Source organism: Neofelis nebulosa, chromosome 11 (assembly GCF_028018385.1).
Source record: "Neofelis nebulosa isolate mNeoNeb1 chromosome 11, mNeoNeb1.pri, whole genome shotgun sequence".
NCBI lineage: Eukaryota > Metazoa > Chordata > Mammalia > Carnivora > Felidae > Neofelis > Neofelis nebulosa.
The window spans coordinates 80,755,628-80,770,097 of NC_080792.1; the positions used below are offsets into that span (position 1 = coordinate 80,755,628).

Genomic DNA, 14,470 nt, shown 5'->3' on the forward strand with positions numbered 1-14,470 from the left:
TGTTTCCTAGAACATTCATATAGCAAAATGATGCATGCAAAAACAGTACCTGGGGTCAAGTAATATCTGATAACATCTCAGAAATTGACCATGCACATTAGCATATCAGAGTACCCAAAAAAGCACGACAATGAAGAAACCCAATTACCTTAATTAACATGGTCATACCCCAAACTCATCTGACCACCAAATCCTTTTTTCCACAGAATACCTATTAATTTTAGTGCACAAGGGCAGAGTTAAGAGAAGGCAGAGAGGGACCTGGCCTCAGTCCACAGGGGTAGCACCAGAGACAGAGGCCTGCAAATTCTAGCACGATGATAGTAGCACGGACAAGGGGTCCCTATCAGAACACGTTTTTGGGAAACGCTGTGTTCAGAGATCTAATGATCAAATGACTCCTGACGCATTTTTTCTTTAAGTAAGCTCTACGCCCAATGTGGGGCTCGAACACATGACCCCAAGATCAAGAGTCCCACGCTCTTGATCCACCGACTGAGCCAGTCAGGTGCCCCACTCCTGACACACTTTTAAATGTTATTCCACTTCAGTAGTATGTAAGTTAAGCAGCAGCCAGCCATGCTCAGTGATAACGAGAGCCCCAGCCCTCTTCCAAGATGTTCTTTTGAGACTCCTGCGAGTAATCTGTGATTTTCCACAACATACCATCTTTTATCATAGTACAGTTTCCCATCTTCTATCCGAGCTTCAAATCTCTGGGCTGGAGACTCTGCCGGCGTGGCAGGCAAGTGTTCAGGAGAGGACGGGGATGCTGGAGGAACCAAAGATATTTCAGTGACCAAGCATGTAACAAGCATGTGGGTCCACCAGCTAACATGCTTTAACTGAAATGCTACTAAAAGTGGTAATAAACTCGATCATTAACTCCTCAGGGGTGTAAAAATGAGAATTCAACAAAATTTTTGTGTATTATGCCTGACTTGCTCCTCAAGGCAACCCTGTGAGGTAGGCGAGGCACAGGTTAACCTCACTGAACAGAGGAGAAACCAGAGATGCAGTCTAAGGGATTTGCCCAAGGTCCCTAAGAGAAGGACTAAAACCCCAGTGATCAGAAGCCCTGAACGGCAAAAATTAGAAAAATCTCTTTGTAAAACTGAACTCATTTCTCGAATGATTTTTTACTTACTAGGTAGAGCGGCCACCTTGTGTGTACAGAGTCAAGTTAACACAGTGGTCCTAACTACCAGTGGTTCAAAGGATCTAAATTCAGGGGCGCCTGGGTGGCGCAGTCGGTTAAGCGTCCGACTTCAGCCAGGTCACGATCTCGCGGTCCGTGAGTTCGAGCCCCGCGTCAGGCTCTGGGCTGATGGCTCGGAGCCTGGAGCCTGTTTCCGATTCTGTGTCTCCCTCTCTCTCTGCCCCTCTCCCGCCCGTTCATGCTCTGTCTCTCTCTGTCCCAAAAATAAATAAAAAACATTAAAAAAATTTAAAAAAAAAAAAAAAAAAAAAAGGATCTAAATTCATACACTTTATACAAACCCCTCCCCATCATGCCTTTAGAAAATCAGGACCTCTCTGCAGACAATGGTGGCCCTCAGGAGGAAATTACTAAGAGAAAAAAGAATCTTGTTTCCTTCCACAAGACTTGGTGAGCAGAGAGATGTGTGAGTAATCACAGTGCTTAAAACGTAACAATGCCTTGCCCGTTCAGAATTCTATCTTGCAGCCTAGCACAGACTCTCGAGTGCCACTCTGAAAGGAACCACCATGAACACTGGGCTGGCCTCTTCTATAAACTGGGACTCTGAGTCCCTTACCAGAGCCAGGCTGTGAAAAGGCACTGGAACAGCACTGCCTAGCACTCAATTCCACAAAGTAATGCTGAAAAATCCTTCTGGTTTCATTTCCAGAAATGGAGGCAGACTTAAATCTTGTACCTTGAGGCCTACACAGAAGGAAACCTTCACCAGCCAATCAATCAACTGTCTCTTTTACAATAAATCCTAAGGTAAAGGCAAAAATAGCTTCAACATAGCAGGGCTTAAAAAAAAAAAAAAAAAAAAAAAATCAGGGGAGGGTGCACTTAAGGTTCCCTTCAGTCTTCATGATGACTGCTCTTAGGCAAATAACATTTTATTTTTGAAAAGTGCAACAAATGCCTGTGAGATAGAAGCATGCTTTTCCAACAACATGATAAAAAGATTGCACAAACGCCAGTAACACTGTGCACTTACCTGGTCTCTTGGGTGACTTAAGCTGTAGGAAGAACAACAAGAAATCTTAGAACAAATCATTTCAGATGCAACTTCACGTGTCAAAGGTATCAAACTGATTTAACAAGTAACACACGAGCAACATGAAGCACAAAACCATTACCAAGCCTAAGCTTTCAAATAAATCAAAAAATCAAACCGTACCTTATTTAACGTTCTCAGATCCTCCATGATCTGTTCATCTGTTAACAAATAGTTTAGCTGGGGTGTTGAGAGTTAAAGGAACATGTCCGAGGGCCATGGTTTCCAAGCAAGCAGAAATCAACAAAACAGTACCAGAACTTTAGAATTTACAGTGTGATTGCGTCGGGTGCTGTTTCTAAAACAGTGTGCCTCTCGGAAGTTGCTGATTCTACTAAATGTCGTGGTGCCCAGGTATGTAAACAAATTCACAAATTTCTTCCAAGCGTCTCTAAGTCATTCAGAAACTACAAGAGTGAGAGCACAGGACACGGTACCAGGAGAACTTCCTCTTCAGTTTATGAAGTGCTCTTGTTCTAAAGATCCGAAGCCTTGCACGTGCGTGCGCGCGCACACACACACACACACACACACACGCGCATGTGGGCTTGTCCTTCCCACATAACTTAAACCCTCGGTTGTGAAGACAAAGGTACCTGAAGTCAAAACCCTTTCTTGGTGGCAAACAACTGAATCATTCTGTGCAAATGGCCACTTATCCTCTCCAAGAACAAAGAAACAGAAAGAACTTTGCCATGCGTGCCCTCTTCCCACTCCCATTTTTATGACTAAAGGGCTTTTTTATGAGACTGAAATCTCATTCGCTTTAACAATTTGCATTGCACTGGTTTCAGGATGTAGATAACAGAGGTACAAAAGATAGGTATCACTGTCCTTGTTTTACAGGTAGAAAAACTAAGGCACGTGTAATCTGAGGTCGCCCTGAATCTCCGAGTGTTAACACTAGGCTGAACCCCCAACACCAAGTGCCTTTCCAAAAACTGCTATCTATAAACCCCTCCCACTGGAAGCAGCAGCAACTAAGGACTCAACAGTAAAACGGCCATTCCCTAGCTCATGGGTAAATACACACGCTTGCCAATCACGACAATTTCTGTAGGACAGTGGCCATATATATTCTAGCAAACAGTTAAGCAAAAGATTCAGTCTAAAGAAAAACAGCTTGATGAAAAATTAAGGCTTGATGCAAATGGATATCAGGAGCAGGTTTTCTCCTCTTGTCTGGGATGGGGACAGGATCATTTGGTCGCCTCCGCAACTTTCTGGTCATGATGGGTTTCACTTCCATAGAATCTGTGGCAAGAATTGAATGGGTAAATCTATCCGACTACCACTTGAAGTCAGTAAGAATTGCTGTACTGTACAAATATCTGCCCCAGAGCCACCCAATCAGAACTGTTTTACTGGGGACATCCGGACGTGGCCCAAGCCAGACATCCATTTCAGACTTCAGAGGAGGGCTATCCTGAAGACTCAGACTGGATGGCCTAAGTGCACGCCGCCCCGCCCCCCACCGAAATGCAGCCCCACCCTGCGGTCTACCTGTGGAGTCACTGCAGGCATCTCTCCAGCACCCCGAAAACCAGAATTTTCCTCCTCTTCCCTCAAATTAAGAAGCCACGGAGTGGTAGGCTCTTGGGATCAGAAGGAACCTTTGGGTCATCTTGGTCAACTAATTCTTGCAGTGCCCATGGAGGGAGGGAAACTGAAGCACATGCATGCACAAGGCTCTGTGAAAGGTCAGTGGTCTCAGCACCAACATCTTTATAGGACATCTTCATTTACAAACTTAGACTCTTCAGTTTCATTTTATTCTGTAACGTTTTCTAGCTACTTAACTATCAAGAATGATCTAATGAAGGCTCATAATAAAGGCCTTTTTCATTCTTCTTGACTTTTCTCTGCAGTCTGACACTGCTGTTGACTCTCTTTACTTTAAAATCTCTCCTCCCCTTGCCATCACCACCCAGATCTCCCCTCACCTGACCTGCCTCCTTGGGCTCCTTTCTGCTGGTGACCTCTAGAGTCCAGTCAGTTCTCAGCCTGTGTCCCAGTGAGCCTCCATCACCAATACCAGCTTCCCCACCCTTCTGAATAGCAACCTATGCCCGGCAACACCATCCACTCTCACTTTTTGTCTCACCTCCCATGGCTGCCTCCTCTCCCGAGTCTTGGGGACATCACATCTGTCCCTCCCTCTTGGTCAGGACAGACTCTGTCATTGTCACTTATCTTCCCTCACCCAAGCATCATATTCACCAGGTCGTGGGCAGTTCTGCCATTAAACCACTTCTCAACTCCATTCCCTCATCCTATTCTTATCTCCCTCAGAGCAATTTCCCTAAGACGCACATCAGATCCTTCTACAACACATCCCCTTTCTTATTCAACGCTTCTATGGCTTGCCGCGTTCTTGGAAAAAAGCCCGCGTCACTTTCTGGTCTTGCCCCTTCTCCTTCCTTCGCATATACACCATGTGAGAACTTTTAGCTCGTCTGTCACCCAAGGGCACACGCCTTACTATGCCTTCAAGCCTTTGCACGCTGTCCTCTCTGCCTGGCCCCCTCTTTTCAGCCCAGCAAACTCCTGCACGACACCCCTTGAGAGCCAGCGCCACGCTCCCCATTACGTGATCTTCCAGAGTCACACCGCCTTGCAAACAACCAGAGCAAACCTCTGGACAAACCTCGGCTACCAAGTGCCACACCGTATGGCACATTTTCCCCAGAGACACCTGAATTCCACCCCAGCACCTAAGCCATAGTTGTGGCAGGGGTGTCACAGAGTTTCCTGCACAACGACGACATGAGGAGACCATTCCTCCACGACCACGCATCCCCTCGGCATGGCAGACGGACAGCCTCACGGAATTCAAGTGTAGCCAGCCCTTCTACTGTGGCAAGGAATTCAAGCGTACCTCTTCCACTGTGGCAATGTGAAGGAGCTGCCAAGTTAACAGTCGCGAGCACAAAGCCAAAAGAGATTTCTGCGTGTTGCTCTGAAGAAGGGAAACGGGCAACGCTGACTTCTCGCCCCTATAAATGAAGGGGAAGTGCAGTCCTGCTAAGTGTGTGTACAGGTGTGCGTGGAGTGGGGGGTAGAAGGAAGGAGGACTCACACACCGGCCCCAGGAGACAGTGGGGAGGGGAGTCCTCTCTACTGCAAACGGCTCCCCCTCTACCGAGAGGGTGCACTCCTCCAGTTACTTACTGGCTGGTGCATGCGAATCCCTGCCGCGGCTGTGGGACCTCAGGTGGGCTACGTAAATCCTCTGTGTCAAGTTACTTCATTTATAAGATGGAATTATCAGTAATACCTCCCTCACAGGATGCTTCGAGGGTTACGTGAGATACGAGTAAAGCCCTCAACATGGTGCCTGGCGTCACAAGAGCTCAATCAATGCTAGTTTTTACTAGGCCATCTGCAGCCAGGAAAGCACTGTACAAAAAATATTTTTAAAAAAATCAGGGGCACCTGGGTGGCTCAGCTGGTTAAGCATCTGACTTCAGCTCAAGTCATGATCTCACAGTTCGTGAGTTTGAGCCCCACGTCGGACTCTGTGCTGACAGCTCAGAGCCTAGAGCCTACTTCAGATTCTGTGTGTGTCTCTCTCTCTGCCCCTCCCCTGCTTGCACTCTGTCTCTCTCCCTCTCGAAAATAAACATTAAAAAAAATTTTTTTTTAAAGTCAAGGTACAAACAGCTGAATGAAATAGAAGTTACACGCTTGAAGACAACCGATGTCAGCTGTGAGGCTGTGCAACATTCACACCTAATTCAAAAATCAAGGTGTGAAGGGAGCTCGCCCAACCCAAAGAACACTAGAGAAAGAGTACCTAGCACATGAACACCAATGAATGGTCCACCAGCGACAACGGTCGAGTGTGCCCTGCCCTCTGGGCTGCCGAGTCTCAGGCATGGGGAGGGTGGGCCACACATGATGGAAATGAGCCAGTCAAGGCACAGCCGAGAGAATGTGGGAATAACCCGGTCTAATCATGGCCAATAGGCTCAGAAAATCATAACTGCATCACTCACAAATCAGAAAATATAATCAAATTCTTATGAAACAGCGAAAATCAATCCATTTTATTAGCCTAGCCACCACAATAACCTAATCAATTTTCATCCAAAAGACTGCTTCAGCAGAAGGAAGGTGCTCCGAAAAAGCCTCCAAGATGTAGTAGCCCATCCTCACCACCAGCCAGGAGAGTGAGCAGGGAGGAGGCCTGGCCACGTGACTCGTGGAGAAGATCAACACGTAAGTTACCACGCACTATAGTTCTGAAGCTACGTTATGGACTCCACTCATGTCGCTCCAGCCTTCTGAGGTAGATTTTTCACAGAGGGAAAGAAAGGATATCTGACTGACCCAGGTCTGAATCCACCTAGAAGTTCTACTTCTCACGAGAAGCAACAGGCTGGCGTACTTAGTTTGTAACAGCAGTCTCCTGTGAGTTTGGCCAGTAAGAGGCCCAAGGGGCTCAATCTGGGGACACCATAAAAGTCAGACTTCCGGAAGTGACACTCAGACGTTGGAGCCTGGCAGCCCTGGAGAAGGCACTTGAGCAGGAAATCAGTCTTCCTCTCAGACGAGCCCAACACTACTCTACCTGGCTTAAATCAGAAAGCCTCTCAGAACACCCAGGACCCTTCGTAGGTTTGCTTCCATAGCAATACTATCTGTGATCTAACTGAATACCAAACACACCAAGGCAGGAGAGTACAGGAGGCAGAAACACTGGACAAGGGCTGAGACCAGGTACACAGCTCCTCTCCAAACCACCTTGTACATATGACATTTAACAGCATAACTCCTCCTGCTCTACCCACCAGCAAGGAGACCAGGAATGGCCGTATCTGACAGACACAGACACTCTCCAATTAGCACCAGGTATGCTGGCTACGAAGTGGGAGCTTAGGCTGAATCAGTGCTGGGCAGAGCCTTTGCAGCACCAGTGTCTATGGAGAGATATTTCTGATAACATTAATCACCGGCAATTACCATAGAATTACCACTTCCCCACTGGCCTTGGGTTCCTTACTTCTCCAGGTCTCATCATTCACTCCAACAGCTCACTTGCCTACAGCCCATAAATGCAGCAAAAGCTTCACTGGAACGTACTTTAACTTTAAAAACAGGGGCGCCTGGGTGGCTCAGTCGGTTGAGCGTCCGACTTTGGCTCAGGTCATGATCTCGCAGTCCGTGAGTTCGAGCCCCACGTCAGGCTCTGGGCTGATGGCTCACAGCCTGGAGCCTGCTTCCGATTCTGTGTCTCCCTCTCTCTCTGCCCCTCCCCCGTTCATGCTCTGTCTCTCTCTGTCTCAAAAATAAATAAACGTTAAAAAAAAAAATTAAAAAAAAATAAAATAAATACAAAACCATACTTGTTTAGCCACAGCTGCAGAGTATCCTTAAGACAAAGAACATTAAGTGGCAGAAAAACAAGCCACTGCAGGGTAACCACTGTAACAGACTGGCTACGAACCAGGGGGCAATGCAACATAGGGCAAACCTAGAGGCCCAGAGCAAAGTCCAGCATATCCTGGCCCCTCTCTAAGGGGCTGGCCAGCTCATCAGCATCACAAATCAAGGAGATGGGGGCAGGAAGGGAAGGTGAGAGAAGAATCAACGTCGGTCTTCGGTGACCAACCAATCAGGGTAGCAATGAAGGGTGAAGGGCCCCATCCCCCTTAGGCCAAAGCTGTCAGGAGCACAGGGATGGTATTACAAGAGTGAACCAATCAAGCCGTCCTCTGCACCCTCAACCACTGAAAACACCTGGATCCCACAAAGGCAGTGCCAGCAAACAGCGTCTTGGCACCGAGCCCGCTCCACCCAAAATCCAGGTCACCTCCGGCATTCTCCCTGCCCAGATATTTGTGTGAGGCCTCATCTCCTTGCCTGGGCTTCCAAGGTTCCCTGCTCACTGGCATCTGTTCCTCGTGGTTGAAACCACGCCCGCATCAGTACAACCACATGTACATACCCTTGCAAGGTTTTACAATCCCTAAAAACAAGCCTGACAAACATTTACCTTCATTTAGAAGCCTACTCTCTGGACACCGCCTTACTCTGGGCAGGACAAAGGAGCTGTGTCAGTCTTGTCACTACCAGAATACAAGCTCCTTGAGGACCAGTATTAGCCTCACTGTACGAATCACTCAGCACCGCGTGAACCCATGGTATTTCCATGGTAGGAAGTCGGGACAATGTGGTGGTTAAGACCAGTTGTGGCGTAAGCACCATGCCACTGGGGAGTTCTGAGCAAGTGTCTCCGTCCCTCTGAGGCTGCTCCGCCAAGTCCACCGAAGGGAGCTGCAGGAACAGAAAACTGCTACAAGTTCCCAATCCCTAAGTGCTGGCTCTGTGTGCAGCCCCCAGCCACGCTCTGAAGCACCTCCTAGGCGTTATATCATCCGACCTTCGCACCAAACCTCCCATCTCCTTCTTAAATGAGAAAACCCCACCAGAGAACCAAGTTCAGGAGAGGGCCAGGATTCATCCACATCTGTCAGCCTAATGAGGAATTCCAGTGTTTCTATGTAATACCTGGCTCGACGTAAGTACTCAGGAGACAGTACTTTAGCATATCTTAATATTATAATTTTATTATTATAAAAAAATTTAATTCGTAGGCTCCACCTACAAATCCAGTTATCTTCTAAAGGAAACTCCCAGGCTTAATGGGGTCAAGAGTAGCATCCACAGGGACCTGAGCGTTGGAACATGCTCCTGGCAAGGCAAAAACTACAAAAAAAAATGAAGTGGCGGGTGGTGGCTGTTGAGACCAAGGAGATAGGCTGTTAAGAGAAAGGAGAAAAGGCGGCTATCCTCAAGACAGGAAGTGGACAAACGGATGAAAAACGATCGAGTGCCCCACATTTTAAAGCTCATTAAATTCTCACTGATTGTCTGGGTTACTCATAACCTTGGCCTCAACTGCAGAGAAAACTCACACTCAGGTAACCCCACCCACGTCCTCATTACTCAAAAAATGTGGTCCAGCCAACAGCATTAGCAGCCCCTGGGAGGTGGTTACAAATACAGGATTTGCAGGCTCCCCCCCACACCTGAAGCAGCAGCTGCACCTATCAAGACCCCCAGGTGACCCATGCACACAGCCAAGCTGGAGGAGCGCTGATCCTCGGTTATCCCGGTTTCCTTACCGATAGCACATCTTTCCGCCCGCACAGCCTGCTGTCCTAAGTTCTTCAAGAGCAGCATGGGCAGTGGAGAACCTCCCACTAACCCCCACAGAGACTGCAAAGCTTTCAGGCCTGTTCAGGCAGAGCAGGTCACTGGCTCTCCCCGTTCCCAATAGGTTATCTGATCCAAGCTTCCCATCGGCCTCTCGTTCCAGCCTTGTTTTTCGAGAGATCTTCACGTTGGACCAGAAGAGGAGATTTTAAAGAACTATCTTTTCCAGGCAGAGCCAGCCAATGCTGATACTGGGCATCAATCCACAAAGGTGAAATGAGTCACTCAATGAGAGGAGTGAGATCAGGCCTTTCATCCAGCACCACAGCGGCACCATCTGTGGGAACACTAATTATCCTTCTAGCTCCACTGCCTTTTCTTCCGACGCTCTATCATTACCTTGGCAGAGCTTTTCCATACCAAGGGTACCAAACGGCTTGAGGAAGGACATCGGTAGCTTTAATGCCCATGGCTAGCTTTAAGCACTTGTGCAATCTATTTTATTGCGTTACAAATGACTTCCCCACATTTATTTGTCTTTTCTACCCTGGCAGGCTCAGCCTCAAGTCGCTGGGGACACCGCCTGTCCCAGTTAAGATTCTGACTGCGAAACGGCCTGGCCAAACAATGTCTACTGCTTGTCAATAATCAGGATGCCAAATCACAGGTAAGGTGATAATATCCTTCCCTGCAGATGGAAAGGGAGCAGCTATAAACTGACGATATTTCCCACTAGCCTAATGAAGACTCCCGAACATCTGGTGGCTCTAGCAGAGAGCGATGAGGCATCAATGCCAGAAACGGCCACCGTCAAAGAAAATGGTACACAGGTCAGAAAACAGACAGACTGGTATCGGACACGGCAGCACAGGGCTGGCAGTCTAATCAGCAAAGCATGTCCACAAGAACAAGATAGTACTGTCTGAAGATGCTATTTTAGCACACGTTCTTACCGAAAACCCATTTCTGAGACACTTCCAGAGGCCTTCAAGGACATAATTCCTTCCGCCGAGTCTTTCAATAAGGAAGTGTACCAGAGGAGAGATTTCTGAAGAATCAGACCCTCACTTCAGACACACCACATTCTCGTGGGTGTATCATGAGGGCTGGGGCCAGAAGTTTATGTCAGTCGAAGGGCCCCATTGGGTCACAGCACCAGAAATACAAAAAGAGAAATACTACTTCTCAACAGTTACTTCTGAACTCTGCCCCAAGGACTTAACATGAAAACAACGCATTTCTTATAGACCCCTACTAAAGTCAGACATGCCAGAGCCCCAGCACCTTCTGTACATGGCAAGAGTTAAATCTGGGGGTGTGCAGAAGGCATGCCCCTTTCCCATCCAGGTGACGAACTCACCACTGACTTGTCTTGCAGTATTTGCTGACGGAAATTTTGCCAAGTTCCAAGATATCTAGTTCAAGTCAATTCCCGCCCCATATTCTAAGATTCCTCGGTATACATACAGCGACAGAACAACAGCCCCCGTTGCTTCTCCCTTCCGCTTGCCTACAACTGCAGACTTCCCGTATGTGGATTACTAAAGCCTAGAAGGCAAGGGAGGGATTGGCTCAGGGTCTAAGGTAACTTCACTACCTCTACAGGAAACTAGTTCACTTTGGCTACTCCTGCCAACTTTGTACCAACTCTTTCTGAAACATTCACAGTAACACCTGGGGAAGGGATCTAAGAGCACAGATGATACAGCCAAATGCCTTTGTTCTCCTATCTAGGTCGAAGGAAGACAGTGCCTCTCCTGTCATTAAGGTGAACTAAAAAAAAACAGATTCCCACCACCACAGAGCTGCATAAGTAATTCGTGAACATAAACTAGATGTGCGGCTGACCCAGGAATTAAATTAAATAAAGCACACACCAGAAGCTGCAGTCACTACTAAAGGACTACCACTTACTGAATGCCCGTTACACACACAGGCCACTGTGCCAGGCACTCACGTTTCCAACCACAATCCTGTGACACAAGGTCTGATCAGCCCCATTTCAGAGAGAGGGAAATAGGCTCAGAGATGCTCGGTGGCCAAAATCACACAGCCAGTATGAGACAGAGCTAGAAGTCTGAGCCGTCCTGCCAAAGCCCACCCTCCTTTCAGCTCACTCTGCCTGGACGAGGAGCTGAGGGAAGACAGGAGAGTGACTGCACAACCCCCCCGCCGCCAGCCCCTGCTCTGTGGTGCCTTCGTACCTCCAGTCAGCTCCATCGTTAGCTTTTCATTTTCGATCATTTTCTTCTTCTCTTCCAGCTCAGCAATCAAGTTCTCTTTCAGCTCCACCTTCTTGTCTTCAAATTCTTTCACCGCGGCCTTCTTTTCTTTGATGTAGTTTCTTTCCACCTGTTCAGTCTGAGCAAAAGAGAAACACAAGTTCAGACTCCAGCTGTGGACGCGGGAGCCCAGTAAACACCTCCCCGGGAAGCACAGGCTCAGCTGCACCCGCCTGCACAGGCAGGAGCGGGACACCTGCAAGTTCTCCAACAAATGCATGAAGTCGAACCATACAACTGTGGCCTACGAGCATACCTCACTGACTACTCGGTTATTTCTTCTCTTTCACATCTTATATCGCATGGCTTGCAGCTTAAAGTAAAACGTCAAGATTCTCACAGATAAATTCTTTTAAAGCCTTAATTTCTAAGGAAAAAAGTACATTCTGGATAAAACATCTACGTTCAAAATTAATTGCGCAGAGTCAAAATAACACGAGTTACTTGATTTGTTGACATTTATACCAAGATAAAATCAACTAGGTCATCAGATCATTTTTTAGGTATCTGAATCCTCAAGCACTCAAACACCGAAATAATACTAAATTTAAAAGTGTTCATTTTTTAAGTCTCGCCATCACATTAAGCGAAGAACAAGGGAGCTTATGGTTGGCTACGGCTGTGGGTCACATCATCCTGCAGACTATGTGTGTTCCACTGACCTCAGTAGTAAAATGGTTCCTGATAACGTGGCTCTGTTAAACCATGACCTCACACTCACGTGTGGCTCTCATAAAGTCAGGACTCCCCCCACACATACACACTAGCCACCCCAGGAACAGATCAGCATCCAAGATGCAGGCTCTCAGCTCTGTACCACGGCGCTGTGCTTCACAAAGAACCGACACTCAGATGTCTGCTGAAGGAAAGAAAAAATGTTCAATCTGCCTTTCCTACTGACCTAGAGGGGTTCCGCTGTAAAACAGCCCCTGAGCCACTTCAGAGACTGGGCTATGTCAAGGAGCAACATAACAAATTAGACCGTTGTAACTTAGACGTACTCCCACATGGCACTAACATCAGGTGAAAGTCAACGAGAGAGCAGTGGGGGATGAGTACCCCCTCATCCCCTGTGATGAGCAGAAGCTGCCTGACCTATAAACAAACAGATGGGAATTTCTAAATGGAGACCCAAAATGTCCTCTAGTCAAACTCAGCCGTGATGAAAGCTTGCAGCTGGGGGCTTCTCAACTATCCACTTGGTGATAGAAGGATAGGTTCTCCAGATTGGGAGAGCAAGATTCCAGTCTCAGAGAGGGCCTGCAAACCCAGAAGATCCAAGGTACTTACTTCCAGCTGGAGGAAGAGTTCTGAAAGAGAGAAAACATGCAATTAGATTCGCTAGGCTGTGTCACCTTTCCAGACAGTGATGGTAGGATTCATTTAGAAGCAGTAATTGCTTTCTGAAAGCACCGTTACACAGAGCAACTGTTTCCATCAGTAAAGTGTTGATCGACGTGAAGGGGAAGGATGCAGAAACTCTCTAGTTACAATCTGGCCCTGAACAAAATCACTTCTGGCAGTTCTCCCCAAGGGCAAAAACAAGCAGTGGGAACCAAACTCCCCTGGCAAAACAAAACTGAAAGTTACCCCTTCTTTCACTCAGTAGGTACCCTCCAACAGTCCCACAGGGCAGGATGGGGCAGGAAGGAACAATGCCATTTCTCCAGAAGCAGAATCAACACTGACGTTTTTAAAGCACGGGTGAAGTACTCTGCATGGCAAGGAAGGATATTCCCCTGAGAAGTCAGGGCAGAGGTTCTGAGCCCTTCCGGGGCTTTCTTCACGGGCCACCATGCCTGTGTGTGTGGCTGTGCCTCCACAGCAACACCCTGTGGGTCTCTGCTGCACTTCCAAGCTCCAGACCTAATGTGACCTCTGCACAGGCAGCTCCACCTCACTTACCAACCCCACCCCCCTCAGGCACCTACGAATCTCCACCCAAGAGTAGAGTCTCCACCCAAGAGTATTCGACAGCTTACTCACCACCCACTATGTGCCAGGCCATTAGCAACCGTTTAACAGCAGCACCCCCCCCCCCCCCCCACCCACTACATCAGAAGGCCCTTGACAAAGCCAGCCCTTTAAACAAAAGAGGTCCACGGCACCTAATCTTTTCTGGGCGACAGTGGAGCTGCTGCATAGGTCACAAAGACTGCCAGTGAACCAACAACACCAGGGGGCGCTGTTCATATTTTAGCACGGTCTCCTTCGTGAACATGATGAATCCTATGGATCCACTTGCCCATAAAAAAGCATATACGCACATCCACACATAATTTCCTAGAATCTGGAATTTCAGGACTCCAGATTAACAATTCAGACCTCAATAGATATTGAATAGGAAGTTTAAATGAAGAGGGGTGCCTGGCTGGCTCAGTCAATGAAGCACACAACTCAATCTCAGGGTCATGAGTTCAAGTCCCACACTGAGTGTAGAGCCTACTTAAAATGTAAAAAAAAAAAAAAAACAAAAAGAAAATTTCAACAAGGCAAGAGATGAGCCACTCATTATTTTCTAACTTCTCCAGAAGCCCTGATCACTTTGGTCCTGGGATCACTGAGCACGTGAGCCCAAGCACACGCAGCCCAACGTGCTGGCCCCAACGGCTTTAGATGCACAAACAACCTGACACTGCAAGTCTGCGCCCTTGTCAGAAATCACACCCGAACCAAGTCAAAATGGCAATCAGCTTTCGGGGTCGGTGATGGTTGTTTTAGTTAAAACAGCCATGCACCAACACAACTAGAGCAGGTGGATTATCTCTGCCC

The 14,470-nt window shown here is 47.6% G+C and overlaps 1 protein-coding gene across 5 annotated transcripts in view; it reads right to left on the bottom strand.

Moving 5' to 3' along the window:
- The window catches only part of SUDS3 (SDS3 homolog, SIN3A corepressor complex component), a 66,757-nt gene that overhangs the window by 44,514 nt on the left and 7,773 nt on the right, over positions 1–14,470 (bottom strand). For 4 of the 5 annotated variants that reach the window (XM_058691655.1, XM_058691657.1, XM_058691656.1 and 1 more), the window contains 6 exons: positions 12,989–13,008; positions 11,621–11,777; positions 3,423–3,509; positions 2,379–2,449; positions 2,196–2,217; positions 667–772 (listed from right to left, as the gene is read on the bottom strand). In XM_058691655.1, coding sequence (XP_058547638.1) covers positions 667–772; positions 2,196–2,217; positions 2,379–2,449; positions 3,423–3,509; positions 11,621–11,777; positions 12,989–13,008 — 463 coding nt within the window. The remainder of the gene's footprint in view (positions 1–666; positions 773–2,195; positions 2,218–2,378; positions 2,450–3,422; positions 3,510–11,620; positions 11,778–12,988; positions 13,009–14,470) is intronic. The other variant, XM_058691658.1, reaches the window with a different exon arrangement.